Genomic DNA, 19,786 nt, shown 5'->3' on the forward strand with positions numbered 1-19,786 from the left:
ATATATTGCCTCCTATTTCTAAGATTTTTGAACAAATAGTTTATAACAGATATTAAGCGTTTGTTGAAAAATAAAACATCATCAATAATTGCAAATATGGCTTTCTTAAGGACATTTTATCTTATATGGCTGTACTCGATCTCATTAAGAAAATTCATATTGCCATTAAAAATGATGACCCATTTGGTATCTTCATTTATCTTACCAAAGCGTAAAAAATTATTATATATCTCGCATTCATTAAAAAACATAAAGTAACTGAAGTTTATACAATCGAGCATGTACCTTATGTTCAACTGAACTTCACAGCTTAATTATAGCATAAACAATCAGTAAAAAATATGTAAAAGCTAATTTACGTTGAAAAAAAATCACAAGTCACTTTACTTTTCCAACTGTGCATTGAAAATGTGACGACGACGATTTATAATAATAATAATAATAATAATAATAATAATAATAATAATAAAAATAATAAAAAAATAATTTATTATTGTTATTGTTGTTTGAATAATTAAGCTATTAATTTACATTGCGAATACACGCATCTGAAATAGAGGGTGGGTGGTGGAGCCTCCAAAGAGAGCAAATTCGCTCAAAATCACTTGAAAGTGATCCGAAAGATGTGACAGTTAAAATAAAATAAATGAAAATAAAATATATAGCATAGCACTGTTGAGATATTGTTTTTGGAGGCATCAGTGTGGATTTTTTTCCTTTTTTTTTTACAGCACTTATAGTGTAGCCATCAATTCATTTGTACTGAAAGTCTGTCGTTACAAATACCACTAGAAAATTATGGCAGGCCTAGTGTATGGTTGGTAAGAGGGAAGTTTGCTTAGGTCCAACTAATCAAAATAAAGGCCATTGCTTAAGCCACACTGGAAGCCTAATTTGCATACATCACCCTATACACGAGACTGACTGCATTGCATTTGACTTTCGATGATAGCGGAGGCAAAGTGGGTAACACAGGCTGTGTTGAAAGCGGATACGATTATATTCAAATTGAATTGCATAGAGCATTCTTGGTGGCATTGAATATATTATTTTCAAACGTTTCTTAAACTATAGATCAGAGAATTAAATATACTTTTTTGAATGTTTTTTAGTCTTGTTAATTCTAATGATACGGAGCCCCTAAAGGGACATGGTTAGAAAAAATAGGGGCTCCGTACTTCATCATAAATTTGGTCACTTGCGAAGTTTTAAAAACTGTCACTTCAGCATCAATTTGGTCAATGAAGCATAAGTGTGGTCACTGCACTGCAGTATAAATGTGATCACAGCATTGCTCATTTGGTCACCTGCTGAATGAAAATGAAATGAAATTTTATCTTGTTGCAATACTCGCTGAAGACACTCCCGGCGTTCCATAGTTCGAATTGTAAGTCACGTGATGAAACCATCACGTGCTCTTTGTTTTGAACATCAGCCAGTCGTCAGTCATTTGAAGTGTCTTGTGTATGTCTGCTTATTAAGCCTAACTAATGGACGTTGTCAAAAGAAAACCTTACTTCAAAATCATGTTTTTCATACTAATTGTATTGAACCTTTATGTAGAAGTAAACACGCTTTCGTATTCAAGTACACAGGTAAAACTGTTTTTGGTAATCCCTTTTTTCTGTCTGTTGGGTTGTGACTGTGCGTGACTTCGTAAGCGTAAGGATTAGATAGCTAGTAGGCCTAGGAAGGAGTGTTGCTTTACTATTCTAGCCTGGAGCCTAGTTATAGTGAAATCAACTGGTGAAATACTATTACTGGAGAGATAGCTAGGCCTAGAGTGTTGAATTTGCTAGCATAGGCCAGCTAGGCTCTGGATGACTAAGTATTAGGCTAGACAATGACTTTTAATATTTTATTTATCAGTAAATATAGAAAATGCACATTTGATTGATTGATTGATTGATTGATGATTGATTGAAGAAAAAAAAGTAATCCAGCCTATTTCCAAATCATAATGATGTCCTAAATTACACATAAAGTAACTACGGATAAAAATATTAATATTTAACATTTTGAAAATGACATTTTATTATAATAAAAATAGCCAGCATCTAAAAAATACAGATACTAAATTGCACATCCTATAGGTAAAATAAAATTCTAAAAAGTTTAAAAACTTACATCCAGAACAGTTACACTGACTTTGTAATTAATTTTAATTGGTTAGAATGCATCCCAACCTAATTATAAACTGTATCATCATCATGAAATCAAGACTAATTAGTTTTGGTAAATATAATATAAAATAAATATTTTCAACTGGACTTACTTGATGTGAAAATAAATGTCCAATTGAAAACAATTATTTTATATTACTGTATATATATATATATATATACTTGGATGAATAATAATATTCTCAAACATAGTTTTAATGAATGTTTATTCAGGTAAAACCTATGGTCACATTAGAAGAGAAAATATGGATAGCAGGAGACGGTGATGTTTCCCATTATCGCATTCCTTTATTAACTTATACTCCACAAAAGAATTTACTTGCCATGGCTGAAGCTAGGAAATACGACACATCAGATGCTGGATCAAAGTTCTTAGCAATCCGAAGATCAAATGATAAAGGTAGGCATTAAACAAGTCAGTGGCAGCACCAGCAGGTGATCCAGGATTGCTGGGCGCCAACTTGGTTGCATCTATACCTAATGGTAGTAGACTTTGGTTGAGTTATTTCCCCCATCCCAGCCTCTCTAATGTAAATAAATTGAAGATTCAAGATAACATTTATTGTCTGCAATAAAACAAAAAAAAATTAAAATTTTTGTCATAAACATACATTATAGTAGTAATAATACATACATTAATTGAATGTTAATCTCAATTTGTATACTATTTTGTATTATGTCATCAATTAACGAGAAATTGCAGTAAAATTTTTTTTGAATCTGAAGATTAAACCTCAATCTGGAAGTTGCCTCTTTTGTCTCGCAAGATACACCCACCTTACAGCTAACTGTACAACCTTTCAAAACATTAAATTATATTAATTTCTACTTGTTAGGTTATAGTTGGAAACCACAGCAATTTATTGAAAATGATGGATCAATTTTTGATGGGATTAGTCTGGGCTCAGTGGTTGTTGATGATGAACTTGGCAACATTTTTATTGTGTTCAGTCGATGTAATCATTATGAGAAGTGCAATATATCATCACTGTATTATGTCAAGAGTGAGGATGATGGCTATACATGGAATAAACCAGTAAACATGTCAGTTCAAATTGGCACCAAAGCATTTGCAGCAGGTCCAGGCTATGGTATTCAAGTAAGTATTTATTGTCATGAATTGTAATCAACCCTGATTGATGATATTAAAGAAAGATAGTGGGTCAGTCAATCCATCAGTTGACTTATAAAATATCATATACAACCTACTAGGTAAGAACTTGAAGAAAAACTAAAGTCATGTACACCAAAAGCAAACCAAAAAGTTAAACACAGCAGCCAATTGTGTGTCATTGAATAGGGGAGTGTAATAGCTTGTTTGGTTAAGATGCTTGCCTTACAATCCCAAGCTCCTGGGTTCAATTCCTGTCAGTGTTGCAGGATTTTTTTCTCAAGACCAAAACAACTCAACTCCCTAAAGCTCATATTGTGATTTAGTAGTGTAATGCATCGTTTGTTTATGTTTTTTTATGTAATGGATTGTCACCTACAAGTAGAACCGTGATATTCACTATTGACAATCCTTGGTGCATGTTTTGTGTGCCTAAATATATAAATAAAATAAATAAATAAAATTGCTTGCAAGTTTCGCTTACGAAAGTCCTTACATTAGGGAGCTTTCAAAAACTAACGAATTAGAATGTATAACGCATTGAAGTCATGTCAACGTACATTCTCTCCTGAAATCTGGAATGGTCATTGGCAAGATCTACATTCTGGTCAGCTCAGTATTTTTGTGTTTGTGACATCTCAGTGTACACGGCATCAAAAATTTAAAAAAATTATTTACAATGTAATATAGAATGCACGCAACACCAGTCAGGATGTATAGATGCGTTCTTGTTCTCTACGTTCTTAATCGAAAGTTATATCAACATTCACACAAGGATTTGACCTAGCAGAATGTCACAAGTCACTACCAAGTTACAGTAGATAAAACTTGAAAATTTGCACTGAAACCTTTACATGTGGAGCCATACAAATAATTACAGAGGACCTTAATAACATGTTGTCATTTCTGAAATCTTTGGTATAAACATTTTAGCTTTTTCTTGACAGTTAAAGAACAGCAAGTACAAAGGTCGACTGTTGGTTTGTGGTCATGGTACTCTAGAAGGTGATGGTATGTTTTGTTTGATTAGTGATGACCATGGTAACAAATGGCGGTATGGTGGTATGCTAAAAAGTATACCGTATAACAAACCAAAGGTGTCTGGTGATTTCATTCCAGATGAGTGCCAGGTAATTCATATTATTCATACCCAATTCTTAGATTTTCATATTTACTGTATTTTGTTGGTAAAGCCGGTCACATTCTGCGTTGCACAATGGTTGTACATCAAGGGACTAACCAACATCCACTGTATGTGAGCACTTCTGCTGATTGTCGAAGGGAGACTGAGTAAATTGTCATAAAAAATCTGCACATCTCATCACATTGCTGTCTCCATAAAATTGCATCAGCCAAAGATTGTCCGGCGCAGTGTGTGCCCAACTTAACATTATCAATTATATCTCCAATTTATTTAGGTCATTAAATGCAGTCCTTATAATTTTTTAATAACATATATAGTATTTTTGTGAATATACAGTATTCTGAAGTTTTTTTTTTCTTTCAAAAAACTTACTACAGTATTATCAAGCAAATTACATATTTCAATATAATATGAAAATCATATTGTTTCATGTGCAGCCTTTGGAAATGCCAGATGGAACAGTGATAGTAAACATCAGGAATCAGGGCAAATACCATTGTCACTGCCGGATCATTGCCAAAAGCGCTGATGGTGGCGACACATTTCTTCTCGATGATGTATATTTTGACGAGAACCTAATCGATCCAACTGTAGCAGCAGGAGCCCTCATCCAAAATGGTGTTATGTTTTTCTCAAATCCCATGTCCACTACACACAGTAAGTATGATTATTGATGGGTGCCCATCACATATAATTTAGCTTTTGGATTTTGTGCACAAACTGTAAATTAGAATATTAGAATGGTATTTAAACAGCCCAGTCTGAGCTCTATTTTTAAGGGTATGGTGGGGTGGAGAATTCTAGTCTGGTCTTTCCCAGTAGTTTTGCCACATTTTTTAAGATTATTCAATATCATTCCTGAATTAGTCATGGTAAGTTATGCAACAAATTATTATCTGTATAGATAATTTAAAAAAGAACAATTGGTAACATTCCTGTAATGCAAAAAGCATAAAATAAACAGGAGATAATAGCATAAATCTTTGCAATACTATCCCTACTGCTTGAATGTACATACAGTATGTTGCAATTTCCCCCTTATTTATCCTTAAATGATAGCATGGAATTCATAGTAATGGGCTGCAAAACTGACTAGAAAGTACACACTCATCGACTGTTTTGTAACCCTAGATTACAGGATTAGTTCTCTGATTTGATTGACATTTTGGTTGTTTTTTTTTTCTTTCCGATTCCAATAGGAGTGAATATGACGTTACATTGGAGCCATGACTTTGGTAAAACTTGGAACTACACCCTGAATATTTGGCCAAACCCATCAGGTTACAGTACAATGACAGCAATACCTGGCTTGGAGGACAGTGTCTATATACTCTATGAGAAGGGCATAGTTGCTACCTATGAATCTCTTTCATTTGTTAAAATCTCATTATATCCCTAACCTACACATCTGTTATAAAAATATATTTAATCCTGGGCATGATCACATTTTATTCCACTGCTTGCATTGAATTTTTTGGGCCTGTGTAATCATAATATACTGCACATTTTGGGGGACTGATATGATATAAATTATTATAAGTAAAAACAGTTGTTAAATTCTTATTAATCATAATAATACATGGCATTTATTAGGTGCCTTTACAAAACATCAAATTATACCACCGGTATATACAGTATGTACATATTCTTGTTATGTATCTATTTTAAGCAGCTGGTCACCATTCCATCAATAAAATTATTTTATGCAGAAACCATTTTTTCTTGTTTTCTTGTAAATACAATATAAATAATCGAAAATATAGAGCCTTCGGTCCTAATCCAAATTAATTATTTTATTTTTAATAAAGGATCATATCTATGATGATAAATTTAATTTGTACTTAATACTTTATATACTTTGCATTTATGCACTTGAAAGCTAAGAACTTCTTGCAGAATATCCTTGACAATAGTAGTGTATAGGCATAAATAATTACTTTTTTTTTTTTTTGATAATAGTGATTATTGTTACTTTTACAATATATATATATATACTGTCTCTTATACACATCTAGATGTGTATAAGAGACAGTATATATATATTGCATTTAATTAAAGTTTAGTTTCCATTATTTCACTTTGGCCTTCTATTTTTATTTAATTGAATTTATTTTGAGTTGGAGGGGCACACCTCCTATCTGGTGACAGTAGTTTTTTTATACTGCTTTTGCCCTTCCTCATTTTTTGTTTACTTGCAATTTTGTCTTTTTGTTTGTTTTATTTTAATATGCTGAAAGGAGTAAAATAAAATATTGATCATCACAAGTTAATAAAAGAATATTTTACTTCTGTCGGTGTGTGTTAGCAGGATTTGCCTGTTGTAGATTTATTATGACTTAAAATTTACACAGTGTTTTTGTATGAAGTGGCTTTTTGACAGTTGTACAGTATTCATTTATAAATTATATAACAACCCTGCCAAATGCATTTACTACTTTCTTATTGCTGTACCTCTTGTATATTAAATGTACAGAAGTGAAATAAATGATGAAAATCAAGCTTTACAAAGAATGTTTACATTGACTTTATTGGGTGGTAATATTTTTCCAGTGTTTGTTCCTTCAAAACAGAAATCCACTGTCACTGGTTTTCAAAGCAATAAACCAATAAACCCCTTATGTTCTTCTGTATAAACCTACATTAATGCTCTTAAACAAACAACCTTTGGACTCAGATGTAGTGTTTTGTTTAACCACCTAACTATGATGATATGAATAATTCATGAGATTTTGCTTTGCCATCCTACGAAAAAAATATTTGGCTAAAAAACCCTTTATGTTATGACCCAATGCCAATAATTTTAAAAATTAATATTAAAACTGAGCACAAAGTGCATATACTTTTTCACAAGCACACTGGAAATGTCAAATTGTCACAATGTCTACATTTGTGTGTGTCCCTTAAGCCGGACACTCACTGCGTCTCACTCCATGGCCGGCGGAACCGGGGGGTCCCAGGCCCCCACTTTTTGGCAGAATATAATGTCTATGCAGATTTTTGTTTGACTGGAGAGAAATGCAAGAAAAGAAAGAGTGGGGCCCCCCACTTTGAAAAACGTTCCGCCCGCCCTGCATTCTGCTCCCTGTGAGCGCTTTCAGTGGCAGTCTGAATGGATCATTGGGTGCAGTGAGTGCCTGGCTTTAGTGTTCAATCAAAAGTTCACTTCAGCCCTTTGAACAATTTTTTGCCAATCTCTGCGCTACCTCCACCTGTTGTGGGTTCGACGGCACTAACTTGTGCTACTCTTTCACATTTGCACAATTACAAGATATTAAATATATGTAAAAGGCACTTTCTGAATTGTGCTTACACAATTGCATTGTATCAGCTGCTTTGTGCATCCATTAGACTCGTTGGCATTAAGAAGCTACATAAATATTCATCGCATACCACTATAATAGCATTCTTGCAGCAATTGTTTTTAGCCAAGAGATTACGTTAATATATGCTATTTTTAGTAACATATTTAGGCACCTTTATGATTTTACTGGTGTATGTTGCTGTTCTAAATACTTCCATCAGCTATAGGGTTGGCATGAATTGTAATATTTGAGATACAAACTCTCTCTAGAGGGCGGTAGTTCTTTTCATTAACAGGCAATTTCTCCAGTTCATCCAAAGTATCTAATCCGTCAATCACTCTGTACATAGAAATATAAAACAGAAATTATTGGAATATAGGTACACTCTCAATAGATTGGCAGGGGCAGATCCGGTACGGGCACAGGGAGCATTTTGAAATTAGATTATAATTATAAACCATCCACGCTGGTCAAGAAGTCCAATCCGAACATGGAACACGGAAGTTGAAGTCACAAACTAGCGCCCTCAATAATATTTTTTATACACAAGGTTAAATCTTGGTAAAACTATGGTAAAACTAACCGCGTGAATAATCCAAGTGAGAAACAATGGTGAAATGTACCCATGACTTTGGTTAAAGTTACCTGGTTAAATTTACCATTTTTTAAATACAGTGCGAACAAGGCTTTAAAAGGATTTACAAGATTTGTGAAACCGATGTTTAAACCAGCATTTAAAATTTTTATGATTGCAGACCTGTCATGTTTGTCTGTTTACACTCAATACTAAAATAGTTATTGCACTTTGATCAATGGTTGATAATCAATGTTTCATCTCACAATGCACTGACATAATATATACTTTAAAGTTGCACTATCATGTGCTAAAAAAAAAATTCTATTTCACATTTGAATTGCTTAATTTTTATATTTAGATAAGTTATTAACTTACAATTAAAAATTTGAATGTGAATAAATGTCTCTGTCAATTAATGGAGTGTTAACTTAAATACTTTGCTGTATTTGTTTGTAAGACCCTTATATCGGCTGTTAATCAATTCAAGGTTTGCGTACAAAAAGACCTGTAAATCAGCGAAACCTTATTTTTTTTCAATGTGTTTCTGGTTGTTAGTTAATTTATTTGATTTTTTAAAATGAGCTATTCAAGGTTTTGATTGAATTTTTGAGGTATATTGAGATTTTTTGGCAGTGTATCTTTAAATCAACAATACTAAAGAATTACTTTACCACTAAGAACCTAATAATACATGCAGTACTTACTTGCCAATGATGGTGTACTTCATGTCTAGGTGAGGTTGTTTAGCATAAGTTATAAAGAACTGAGAGCCATTTGTGTTTGGTCCATTATTTGCCATTGATACTACACCTCGTACATTATGCTGCCAACAGAAATATTACAATATCAAATTCATATCTATCGTAATATTTTACTTCTTATCGTAAAATTTACTTTTTTTTGTATATTTAGAATAATAATGTTGTTAAATGTTATTTTCATGTGAATGACAATGGATTTACACCTTAGTTAAGTTTTGGTTTGGTTCTTTTGCCCACAGGGTTATTTTCAAAGTATACCCTTTTTGGCCCTGCCACTTGTACCCCTCATAAGTTAAGTTTAGTATTTAAGTTGCAGGTCAATAAAGAAAATAAAAATATATTAAATTAATTAATTAAATACTGTTTGTTAATTATTAATCCTATCACTTTATAACTGAATGAATGCAAAACATCTGCATCAAAATATTTAATGTTTGAATGTATCTTATCACTTTCGAAATGAATGCATGGTAAATAGTTTACTGTATATATTTTACCTTAATTGTATCTACAAATTCATCTTCAAACTTGCTGCCCCAGATACTGTTGCCTCCCTTGCCTGTGCCACCTGGATCCCCAGTCTGTACCATAAAACCCTTAATGTTTCTATAAATGCCATATAAAAACAATTAACCTTCAAATTTTAGTTGTTTGATATGCAAATGTTGTTGTCTACAAATGGTTTTTCCGAAAACATCCAAGCAGGGGAAAAAATAGCATTTTATTGGTGAATGTAAACAGTGTAGTAATATGGGATTGTATTAAAAAGAGTACTGTTTGTACACTTGTGAAAATGTTGATAATTTTGAACAAACCCTAAGGAAGATATATACACATCTTATTTTGGAGATTTCAAAGCAGTGGCAGGTGTATTAAAAATAAAGAAAAACATTTATTTTTTTCTGAAATTTCCATTTTTTTTGTGGTAGCCTGTGCACGAATTGGCCAAAAATATAACTTTATTTTTATTTGAAATCATTATTCGCAGGCAGCAGGTTTGCTAAACAAGGTATGGAAAAGGGTCTAGCCTAACAGGGTGTGTACCATATATATTACTGCTGCTGCACTGAAGAGTTGCATTTACATACCTATGGAAGATGCAACCATTGTAGAAGCCACTAGCTGATAATGCCAGGAAATTTTCACAAGCTTTTGGAACTTGCTCACAAAACAGTTCAATTTTGATGTCACCAAGGTCTGAATGGATTGTCAGAGACTGTAAAGAAAAAAATTTCATCAATCATAATTAATAATAGTATTAAGTACCAATTTGGGCTGATGTCAGCCATCACAAAATGACAATGTTCAGTTCACCTTGCAATAAATTGACACTCCTCAGATGAGCTTTTTACTATAATGTTATTTTTATTCACCAAAACACCATTTAAATTTTGATATCATTATTTCATTAATATCATAATCATACAGTATCAATACTAATCTGCAGCAATAACAATTACAATGGCAATAATTTGTTTGGCCACTCTAATCTGGTCATCAAAGGATTTTTTGATCTTAGAACCATTACTTAGTAAACACTGTTTATTAACCGTACAAAAGTACTTTTGTTTTTAACTAAAGCCTAGTTAAACAGTATTAATCAGTGTACTGCACATGTTAGTGTCTGGCTCCTTTTTGTTTATACTACACATGACTTTAAGTGTTCATTAAATGTTGCATGTAAAACCATTGTCTGTTATAATTATTCAGAGCATGTTGTTGCTTGCTTCGGCACATGTTTATCCAGAAAGAGTGATTGCATTTATCATCTCCAGGATTACCACCCTTGTCAATTGCCTATGGAAGGGATGTTTTTATCCCTGTTGAGGAAAGTGGGTTGTAATATGAATTATGTGCTTAATATTAGAATGACCTGTTAATATTTTTATTAAAACACCACCATCATCATTACAGTACCATCATTATCATCATCATCACCATTATTATTCATCATGATCAATTATCATTATCAACTATCAGTTATTATTAGACAAAAATAATTAATTATCATTTTAAATTAATCTAAACAAAGAAATCAATGCATAACACATTTAAAATAATGTGGTAAGCAAAACTGACAGCAAACAAAAAGTAATATCCAGATTTCATTTCATTTATTTGTCTTCAGAAAACATTCATAATATTTGATAAAAAATAAGTTTTGATATTTACTGGTTTGAAAAAAAAATCATCAGAAGTTGTATGTGAGTAAATACTCATGTATGTGACAAAAGTAATAGGAAAGCCAAATTCTTTATTTTCCCTACAGTACATAATTACAGGTAGTACAAGAATGTTGTACATGATTCTGAATGTCAATCATACTGTAGGCCTAGTATTTTAACTGCACTCTAAGTAAGCATTAAACAAAAGAGGCCAAGTGCAGCATTATTTTTTAACGATTAACATGAGATTGAATATTATACTTAGATTCCACACCATCTCCAACATTTCATCAAGTAGTGAATTAAGATACAGTATGCACCATATGAAGCCCTATCTACGGTATTGGGGTAAAATGTTTTTCTTGTACTGTACAGACTCTGAAAAAAACACAGCTCCCTGTGTGCCTGTTATTAACTTTGAATCAATTTTGTTTTTCATGATATATTATCCTTTGTTTACAAATTCCTGCCCTTCGTTGATATTAGAATTATTTTTACTTTTTCATAGGCACCAAAGAAAATGGCACCCCCAAAAGTTATCCACATAACTCTAGGAACAACGCCTGCAAAGAGTCCTTTTATTCCATTTGTCTGCCAAATGTCTCCAATTACATAAATTATATTTCCACCAGCAGTTTTTGAACCTTGTTTTGCAAGCATTATTCTTGTCTTTGCTACATCAAGAGGAGTAGTGATTGCGGCTGAAATACCGCCAGCAGTAGCACCGCACATTGCTGATTGCCACGCACTCACAGCACACCCTTGACGATCACACCATATCCTCTTAAAAAATTCCCATATTGGAAACTGAATAAAAGAAAATGGAATTTCTCTAAGGAGGAGACTAAGGTAGCCTCTATATAATCCTCTAAAGCCTTCAGTTCTTATTGTACTCCCCAAAATGGCAATACTGCTGCGATGACGGCTGGTCTGAGCACGCTGCTTGATCACTTCAACTGGATTACGTACAAGACAAGCAGCTGTCTCGCCTACAGAGGCAGCTCCCATGTGAACAAACGGCATGTAAGAGTTGGATATGTATCCAGCACCAAGTTCTTTACTTAGTTCATAGGCACAGAAGAAAACTCCCGCTGTCGGCGCCGATCCAAGGAGTACAGGTAACAGACCTGAATAAATGCCACGGAATCCTCCAGATCGCAAAAAGCCATCTGTACTCTGCAGACGTGTTTTGACGGTATCTAATGGAAAGAGAGCAAGGTCCACCGACATGCCAGCACACCCCCCAGACACAAGAGAAATCAAAAAGCCTGGCTTGGTGTCGGAACCACTCATTCTCTCTGAAAAATATAAATCCCGTTAAGATACAGTAGGTATTTCTTTTTGTCAAACAAGGTGAAAAATAAATTTGAAGATGAAATTCTTTGCAAATAAAATTCCTGTTCAAAACATTGACATTGTTTTAATTCAGATATTCAGTGGATGGTTTTGATCACAAAATATATCTTTTAAACAAAAGTTGTCATGGGGGTCCAGGCCATACCCAGTGGCATTCCCTTCAAAATGGTAGGTTTGTCAGATTTGTGCAGTTTCAAAACTAGGCAAGAAAATCTTTGGCTAAAAGTAAGAACAACAAAAATAAATTACTACGCAGTATACACTATAAAAAGTATAAGCTTTGGTGATGACAATATAACTAGCTCATAATCATAGATAATTAATTTAACTATTTTTAAGCTTTCTTGTATTTTGTTCTTTTTAGGGTGTTTTTTTTTTCAGGGGGGGGGGGGGAGAGTACAGTTAGCTTTCCATGGCTGTATAGAGAATGATTCGCTTTTCTATCCCCACTCTATTATTAACCATGTAAATTTTGGTTGAATAAATACAGTAAATGAATAAAATTATTGTGAGTATTATCCATGTACTACATTCATTTATTTAAAAAATTTCAGTAACAATTCATTAATAATATATAATATAATGCATGCTTAATGTATTGAATTAATTCCTTTCATGAAATCTGAGTAGTAAAAAAACAAAGTTTCGGTTCTAGCCTTGCAGAAGTGAAAATAAAATTCATGAATGTCAATACAATAGACCGAATTAGCGACGAAAGATGACGTCATCACAATTTGGCTGAGTGGGTATAAAATTGTAAACAAAGCCTAAAAGTCCTATTCTATAACATTGCGAGTTTTTGTATGGTGCAGGAAAACAAGCAAAAAAACCAATTAAAGCTAGGTCACAAAATAAGATACTTTTTAAAACATTGGTAGGTTAAGGAAGGTTCATAGAACCATCAGAAGATGTTTGATTTGATTTTCATGTAAAATTAAGTTAAATATATATACGTAGAGTTTTTTCAGGCTAGGCCTCGGCCCCTGACACTTGTTGCACGACAACGCGACATGGCGGGATGTGATGATTGAGTGAGGCCTTACTTGTAAACGTTCAGCTCCGTGCTGTCGTCAAAGCCATTTTGTTTTATATGAAAACCCAATCTGTTTTGTTAGATTAATCTGAGTAAATCTGTAAGTTATATCAATATAGTGTAATAGGCTGTTCCCTGGTCATCTTGACTAGGCCTACCACTTGCTAAATGGGCTATCGCCCCATTATGCACATACTTTTCCTTGTAAAATCACCACGATTTCCCATCAGTTTCTTTTGTTTAGACATCCAATCTGCCAAAGTTATCGGTGTGAATTTAGGAACATTATTCAATAATTTTGAATAACTTAGCTCTCCTTGAAATCAGTGCATGTACAACACATTTCATGAGTTTTGCAACAAGCACATTCATCGACCGACGCCATGATTCACTGTGAGTGAATACATGGCTGCCGTCGTCGTGCTGTAACACAGGCAGACATGACCAATGTACGTTTTATTCCCAAAATAGTATGATTTATGCTCGTTATATTTCACATTTGGCATACACAATCGTAGAGAAAAGATGACGTTACATTCATAAACATGTAACAATGGTTTGTTATTTAATAAAAATTTAAATCACGCTCAACTTTACACACAAAGCCAAAGCGTGTATGAGACGTTTTAGCAAAGGCTATTTTCTTAAATTACTGTGCAAATCACCTATCTTCGTGCGTTTGTTTTGGTTCGAATACCCACTAGGCCTAATTGCTGAACAGCATCAATCGCTAATTTGGTCTATTCCTTTAAAACTGGTGTAACAATGCTCTACTCCTCTCTCTAGGTTATAGAGCCTACAATTCAGTGGCCAGTCACCCTTTATTATACAGTAAGTTAAGACTGACCAAAGTGCCTAGAATATCCATAGATAGATTTACCTTAGGCTTAGGCCTAGCGTTAAACCTAGCCTAGGCCTACAGCAGATCGGACAGGTCCGCAGCCCGTAAGAAAAATCTCAGCGGTTTGCCTAGCCTAGGCATGGGCCTAGTCCTATGCTGCCTTCGCTCTAGGCCCTATGTATGCCTAAAAATATAAATATAATGCTAGCTTGGACTTCGACTTTACATAGTAATGTTACTCATATTCCTATTTGTCTTTACATATATGTCAATAAATCTCAGTTAATGAGTTTTGAACTTACCATCGCATTGTCTTCAAGGCTCGAGGATGATGAGATTCGGAATTGTACTGTATGGAGCGCCAATTTGGAGACACTACTGGAGCACAGCTGTTATACGGATACTGTCTATATATGAATATTTTAATCACTGCTCCATTTAACCAATTTGGAACCATAGAATAGGGATCATTGGCGGATTTTGTTTTCATTTTCAATGGGACTTAAGAGACTGGGGTACTTTTTTGAGAGAAGGTGGGGCGTGTGATACACTATTGAGGGACACATATTTAGGCCTATACAGTGCTCCAGTGGTCCCAATTTAGAACCACTGGAGCACAGTGATAATATATGATAGCTATACTCTTTTTTACACTATGTATTATTACTGTGCTCCAGTGGATTTTGATGGAGCATGTTATAGAATAGGTATACTTGCCTATTTTTAATTGAATTGACACCGATATTATTATAGCTTCTATTGAAACACTATATGTGTTTTGGCAAATACGAAAACAGTCGGTGCAAGTTCCTATCCTTTGTCAGGTTTCTTAACGCGCTTTGAAAAATGTCGTGTCAATCAATCAATCAATCAATCAATCAAAAACTTTATTTATTCTCGAAATTGCAAGTACAGTAACATATATATAAACAATTATATAAAGCACAATAAAACATTACAAAAGACTTGTTCGATCAATAAAATATTAAAAACAGATCGTTTTTCAACAAGTTCGAGCGTGATAAGAATAATATAAAAGCAAGCATAAAGTTAAAAGTTTTGCCTAAATTAATTAGGTTTAAAGTTTTAAAGTTTGTTGTCTTAAAAATTGCAACCAAAAAAAAACCAAAAAAAACGCATGTTAGAATTGAATAGTAGTAAATTGCATTATTATAATGATTGCATGAGACTAGACATTAATTAAGGCCTAGTATTAATTAGCTTTTCTTTGACTTTTCTTTTGAATTGATTAAATGACATAGAGGGATTTATTTCATCTCTGTTTAAATTATTCCACAAAACAGGGCCCTTGTAAGATATCCTGTTTCTTTTGTATTCAGTATTCGGTTTTGGAACGTACATATTAAGGTTACCATGTCGAAAATTATAATTAGGTGTGTTGTACTGTATTAAATGTGATAAATAAAGTGGTACGCGATCTTTTAGAATATTCAATACAAGAAGTAAGTGTTCCAGTTCATTTCTTTTAGTTAATGATATCCAATTTGCTGAGTTTAATGCTAGTTGACTGGATTCATCCCAATTTAGGTTACATGCAATCCGAGCTGCCCTGTTTTGAATTGTTTGTAACTTTTTCATCAAGGTATTTCCACAATTTCCCCAAACCAAAATACAGTATGTTAAGTGAGAAATGATTAATGAATTAGAAATGTTGATTAGTACATTTCTTGGGAACATATTACGGCATCGTCTTAACATACATAGGCCTTTTAGGGCCTTTTCTCTAATATGATTAACATGACAGTCCCATGTAAGATTTTCATCAATTATTACTCCTAGATGCTTTGCACTCTGTACTCTTGGAACGGGATCGCCATTTATCTAAACTGTTGAACTTGTATTACTGTTACTTGTAAGCCTTTGCCTTGAGCCAAGTATCATGAACTGTGATTTTGATATGTTTAGACTTAATTTGTTCGATTTTAACCAACAAAATATATGTTCAAGATCTTGGTTTATTGTTTCAATTATTTCATTTTCATTTTTCGCTGCGTACCGTAATATATTATAGTATCATTTGCATACATGCTAATTTCGCATTTATTTATTTTATTGGGAAGGTCGTTTATATAAATGAGAAACGCAAGGGGGCCAATAATTGATCCTTGTGGTACACCACATTTTATAAAGTTAGGTTTCGATTTTTTATTGTTAATTTCAGTAATTTGAGTTCGTTCAGATAAATAGCTTTTAAGCCAGTTTATTGCGAATTTGCCAATGCCGTACAATTTTAATTTTTGTAAAAGAATATTATGATTCACAGTGTCGAATGCTTTTTTGAAATCTAAAAGGCATAATCCTACCATCTTACCTTCATCAATGCACTCATTTAGTTGGTTTGTGTAACAACTGGGATTCGTTGACATTATATCACAATTTTAATCCCCATTTAGTATATACTCTGTACCTTCATGTTCAATTTTAGAAATAATCTCATTTACGTAAAAAAATAGGTCAACCGATGTCCCTGGCTGCCTATACCATAGCACAATGATTAATGGTTTACAATTTTCCCTTTTTAATTCAATAGTGATTAGTTCTAAATGATCTGGCATAAGATCATTTCGAATTTTGTGGTTAATATTATTTGATGTATAGAAGGCCACACCTCCTCTTCTATCCGTTTTATGTTTGGACGATTTACATCGGTCTTTCCGATATAAAGAATAATCATCTATATTAATTTCTTGGTTGGTTATAGTACTATTGAGAAAGGTTTCACATAGTCCTATAACATCAATATTGTTTTGATTTAAAATGTGTTGTAATTCTTCAAATTTATGTGTAATACTACATATATTCAAATTTGCAATGACTAATCCACATTTGTTATATATGTGTCGCCTATATAACGGCAAAAACTCTTCTTCATAAAAGATTACGTTGGTCCGTATAAATGATGGAACTTATAAGTTCCAGCAAGTTTGACAGATCTATATCACGCATACTTTTGCAGTCCAAAGGAATCATTATCAAATCAAAGAATTTAACTGCAGTTCTGGCCAAAGTGATATCACCCGATGGTGAATCCTCTATTTTCGACATCACCTCTAGAGTTCAACAAGGAGATACCCTTGCCCCATTTCTTTTTACCATAGTTTCACTATATGAGGATTACGCTCATTGAAAATGGACAACTTGGGTTCACCACCAACAAAACACAAAAAAGCACCACCTCCTGGAGAATACCATCACAGATACTGGCTATGCAGATGATCTGTGCTTACTACCTACAGCTTTGCTGATGCTCAACTCTTTCTTACTCGGATAGAGGAAAGCAACTTCTACTGTTGGCCTCCATATGAATGCTTGAAAAACTGAATACATGGCATTTAATACCACTGGGTCACTTACTTCTCTATGGTCAAATTCTGCGCAATTACTGTGCATTGCAACTACTGCCAAGGACGTCGAAGTACGCCAAGGTTGTGCATGGACGGCAGCCAACAAGCTGGTCAAAATCTGGAAATCTAGCCTATCAAGATCACTACAGATTAAGTTCTTCAAAGCAACTGTGGAAACACATGTCCTCCTCTATGGCGCAGAATCATGGACATTAAATAAAACTCTGGAAAAACGTCTAGTCGGATGTTATACACGTTTTCTACATCATGCTCTCAACATTAGCTGGAGACAGCATATAAACAGGCAGCTCTATGGAGAACTTCCTAAAATAACCTCGGTCATTAGTGATCGGAGATTGAGATTTGCTGGACACTGTCACCGAGCCAAAGAAGAAATAATCAGGGATGTGTTGTTCTAGGAACCTTGACATGTGAAGCGCGGTAGAGGGAGGAGACCAGCTACTACATACGTTGACTCTTTACGAAATGAGACCGTCTTCTCTCCTGGTGAGTTAAAGGTGCTCATTGATGGTAAAACCTAGAAGACATTCATTATAAGCCGACAAAGATCGACCTAGTAACTTAAGGTATATAAAATCAATAATAACTGGTTAGGTTTCCATAGGGACCGCAAGAATTAATAGTTATTCTTAGAGAAAATTTGTTTCCATTCATTTAATTGACGCAATTTTAGTTCTAGATATCTTGTTTTGGTTCACTCCACTATCAAACAAACGAAGGATAAACTTAATGACGCTATGACTTTTTTTTGCCGTACACTGGTCTATTATTAAGGTTATTTAACGTTTTGTAGTGATTTAAACAGTTTTGTAGTGATTTAATTATTGTAGCTCTAATTTGACTACCGGATCTTACTCCTACAACTATTTTAGAGCTGTTGATTTCCATCTTTGTTGCTTAATTTGCAATGCATTTTCTCGTCAATGATAGAAATCTACGAGCCTTATAAGTGGACATTGAACATTATGGAGGTTGAATTTTCGGAAACTAATTCTCGAATCAAACATTGTGTTCAACAGACCAAAACTTATTGATTTGTACAGGTGAAGTATTGTGTTGTCGACATTTGAATAATTTAAAACTACTGTTTGAAAGATTTATACATGAAGCTTAATAAATAAATAAGCCTACATAAACAATGATATAATATTTAAAAAAATGTCAATCAAAATACAAATTTCCTAACCTATGATCGACACACACAAAACGAGTAAAAAAGCAAGTTTTTATACAAATATATTTAAAATATAAACATAAATTAGTGTAAATAAATATTATATATTGTTCATTGTTTTATGTAGTTTGACATTGAAACGTTTGTCATTCCATAACCTGAGACCTGGTTAAAATTATATAGCCAATACGGTAGCTAAGACTATTAAAACATGCAGATTTCTGTATTTTGGTTATCTGCACTATATTTGTAATTTCGTGACATCCAAGCTTTTCTTGGTGTTTTACATTTTTTGGTAACCGATGTTGTTTTTAGCACTGTTATGGATGATATTTTGTAGTGTATTCCAACGGTCGTTCGACCCCATTCTCTTTATTTCCATACGTCAATGGTCCCACCTTCTCTGTAATCTCTTTCTGAAATTTATTAAGATATTTCACTGCAAGGTTTTTCTAGATTCCATTTTTGGGTTTTTTCCCCTTTAATCTTCATGAGCCTGATCATGATCATGTTCATCGCAAGTAAGTTAAGATCCGAAATAGCATCTGCTCCTGGGCATGCTTTGCTGATCTTAACACTATTTCTGAATAGGATAAAATCAATCTGGTACCTCTCCCAGTGTCTCCTGGCTTCTTCCGGCTGTTCTCCTCCTTCACTCCTCCTTTTGCAGAATTCAACTAAATTTTTCTCCCCTATCATCAGTGGCGTCTCTAGGGGAGGGCGGGCCTCTCCCCCCCCCCACAAAAAAAATAC

The 19,786-nt window shown here is 33.7% G+C and overlaps 3 protein-coding genes across 4 annotated transcripts; 2 read left to right on the forward strand and 1 right to left on the reverse strand.

Moving 5' to 3' along the window:
- Nucleotides 1-1,407: 1,407 nt before the first annotated feature.
- On the forward strand, nt 1,408-6,367 carry LOC117111301 (sialidase-1-like). Its single transcript, XM_033254225.1, has 6 exons — nt 1,408-1,595; nt 2,397-2,583; nt 3,020-3,282; nt 4,242-4,424; nt 4,876-5,095; nt 5,638-6,367. The coding sequence occupies exons 1-6, from the start codon at nt 1,491-1,493 to the stop codon at nt 5,835-5,837; spliced, it is 1,158 nt and encodes a 385-aa protein (XP_033110116.1). The 5' UTR covers nt 1,408-1,490; the 3' UTR covers nt 5,838-6,367.
- A 366-nt stretch (nt 6,368-6,733) lies between these two features.
- LOC117111300 (peptidyl-prolyl cis-trans isomerase-like 3) lies at nt 6,734-14,865 on the reverse strand. Of its 2 annotated transcripts, XM_033254224.1 has the most exons (5): nt 14,776-14,856; nt 10,167-10,294; nt 9,576-9,684; nt 9,022-9,140; nt 6,734-8,079 (listed from the first exon to the last, which is right to left on the reverse strand). In XM_033254224.1, exons 1-5 carry the CDS (start codon nt 14,776-14,778, stop codon nt 7,944-7,946), a joined length of 495 nt encoding a protein of 164 aa, XP_033110115.1. In that variant the 5' UTR covers nt 14,779-14,856; the 3' UTR covers nt 6,734-7,943. The 2 variants fall into 2 exon arrangements, with proteins under 2 accessions (XP_033110115.1, XP_033110114.1); XM_033254223.1 differs by lacking the exons at nt 6,734-8,079; nt 9,022-9,140; nt 9,576-9,684; nt 10,167-10,294 and adding an exon at nt 11,176-12,541 and having other exon boundaries at nt 14,776-14,865.
- A 2,954-nt stretch (nt 14,866-17,819) lies between these two features.
- On the forward strand, nt 17,820-18,257 carry LOC117111297. The gene has a single exon (XM_033254221.1). It carries the CDS (start codon nt 17,820-17,822, stop codon nt 18,255-18,257), a length of 438 nt encoding a protein of 145 aa, XP_033110112.1.
- The last annotated feature ends 1,529 nt before the right edge of the window (nt 18,258-19,786 follow it).

Source organism: Anneissia japonica, unplaced genomic scaffold (assembly GCF_011630105.1).
Source record: "Anneissia japonica isolate Jap-2015-1 unplaced genomic scaffold, ASM1163010v1 scaffold288211_len279840_cov171, whole genome shotgun sequence".
NCBI lineage: Eukaryota > Metazoa > Echinodermata > Crinoidea > Comatulida > Comatulidae > Anneissia > Anneissia japonica.

Coding starts and splice junctions, on each gene's coding strand:
- LOC117111301 (XM_033254225.1), top strand. CDS start 1,491: ATGGACGTTGTCAAAAGAAAACCTTACTTCAAAATCATGTTTTTCATA. Junction 2,584..3,019: donor CCGAAGATCAAATGATAAAG/GTAGGCATTAAA, acceptor TCTACTTGTTAG/GTTATAGTTGGAAACCACAG. Junction 3,283..4,241: donor GTCCAGGCTATGGTATTCAA/GTAAGTATTTAT, acceptor TTTTCTTGACAG/TTAAAGAACAGCAAGTACAA.
- LOC117111300 (XM_033254223.1), bottom strand. CDS start 12,536: ATGAGTGGTTCCGACACCAAGCCAGGCTTTTTGATTTCTCTTGTGTCT.
- LOC117111297 (XM_033254221.1), top strand. CDS start 17,820: ATGGCATTTAATACCACTGGGTCACTTACTTCTCTATGGTCAAATTCT.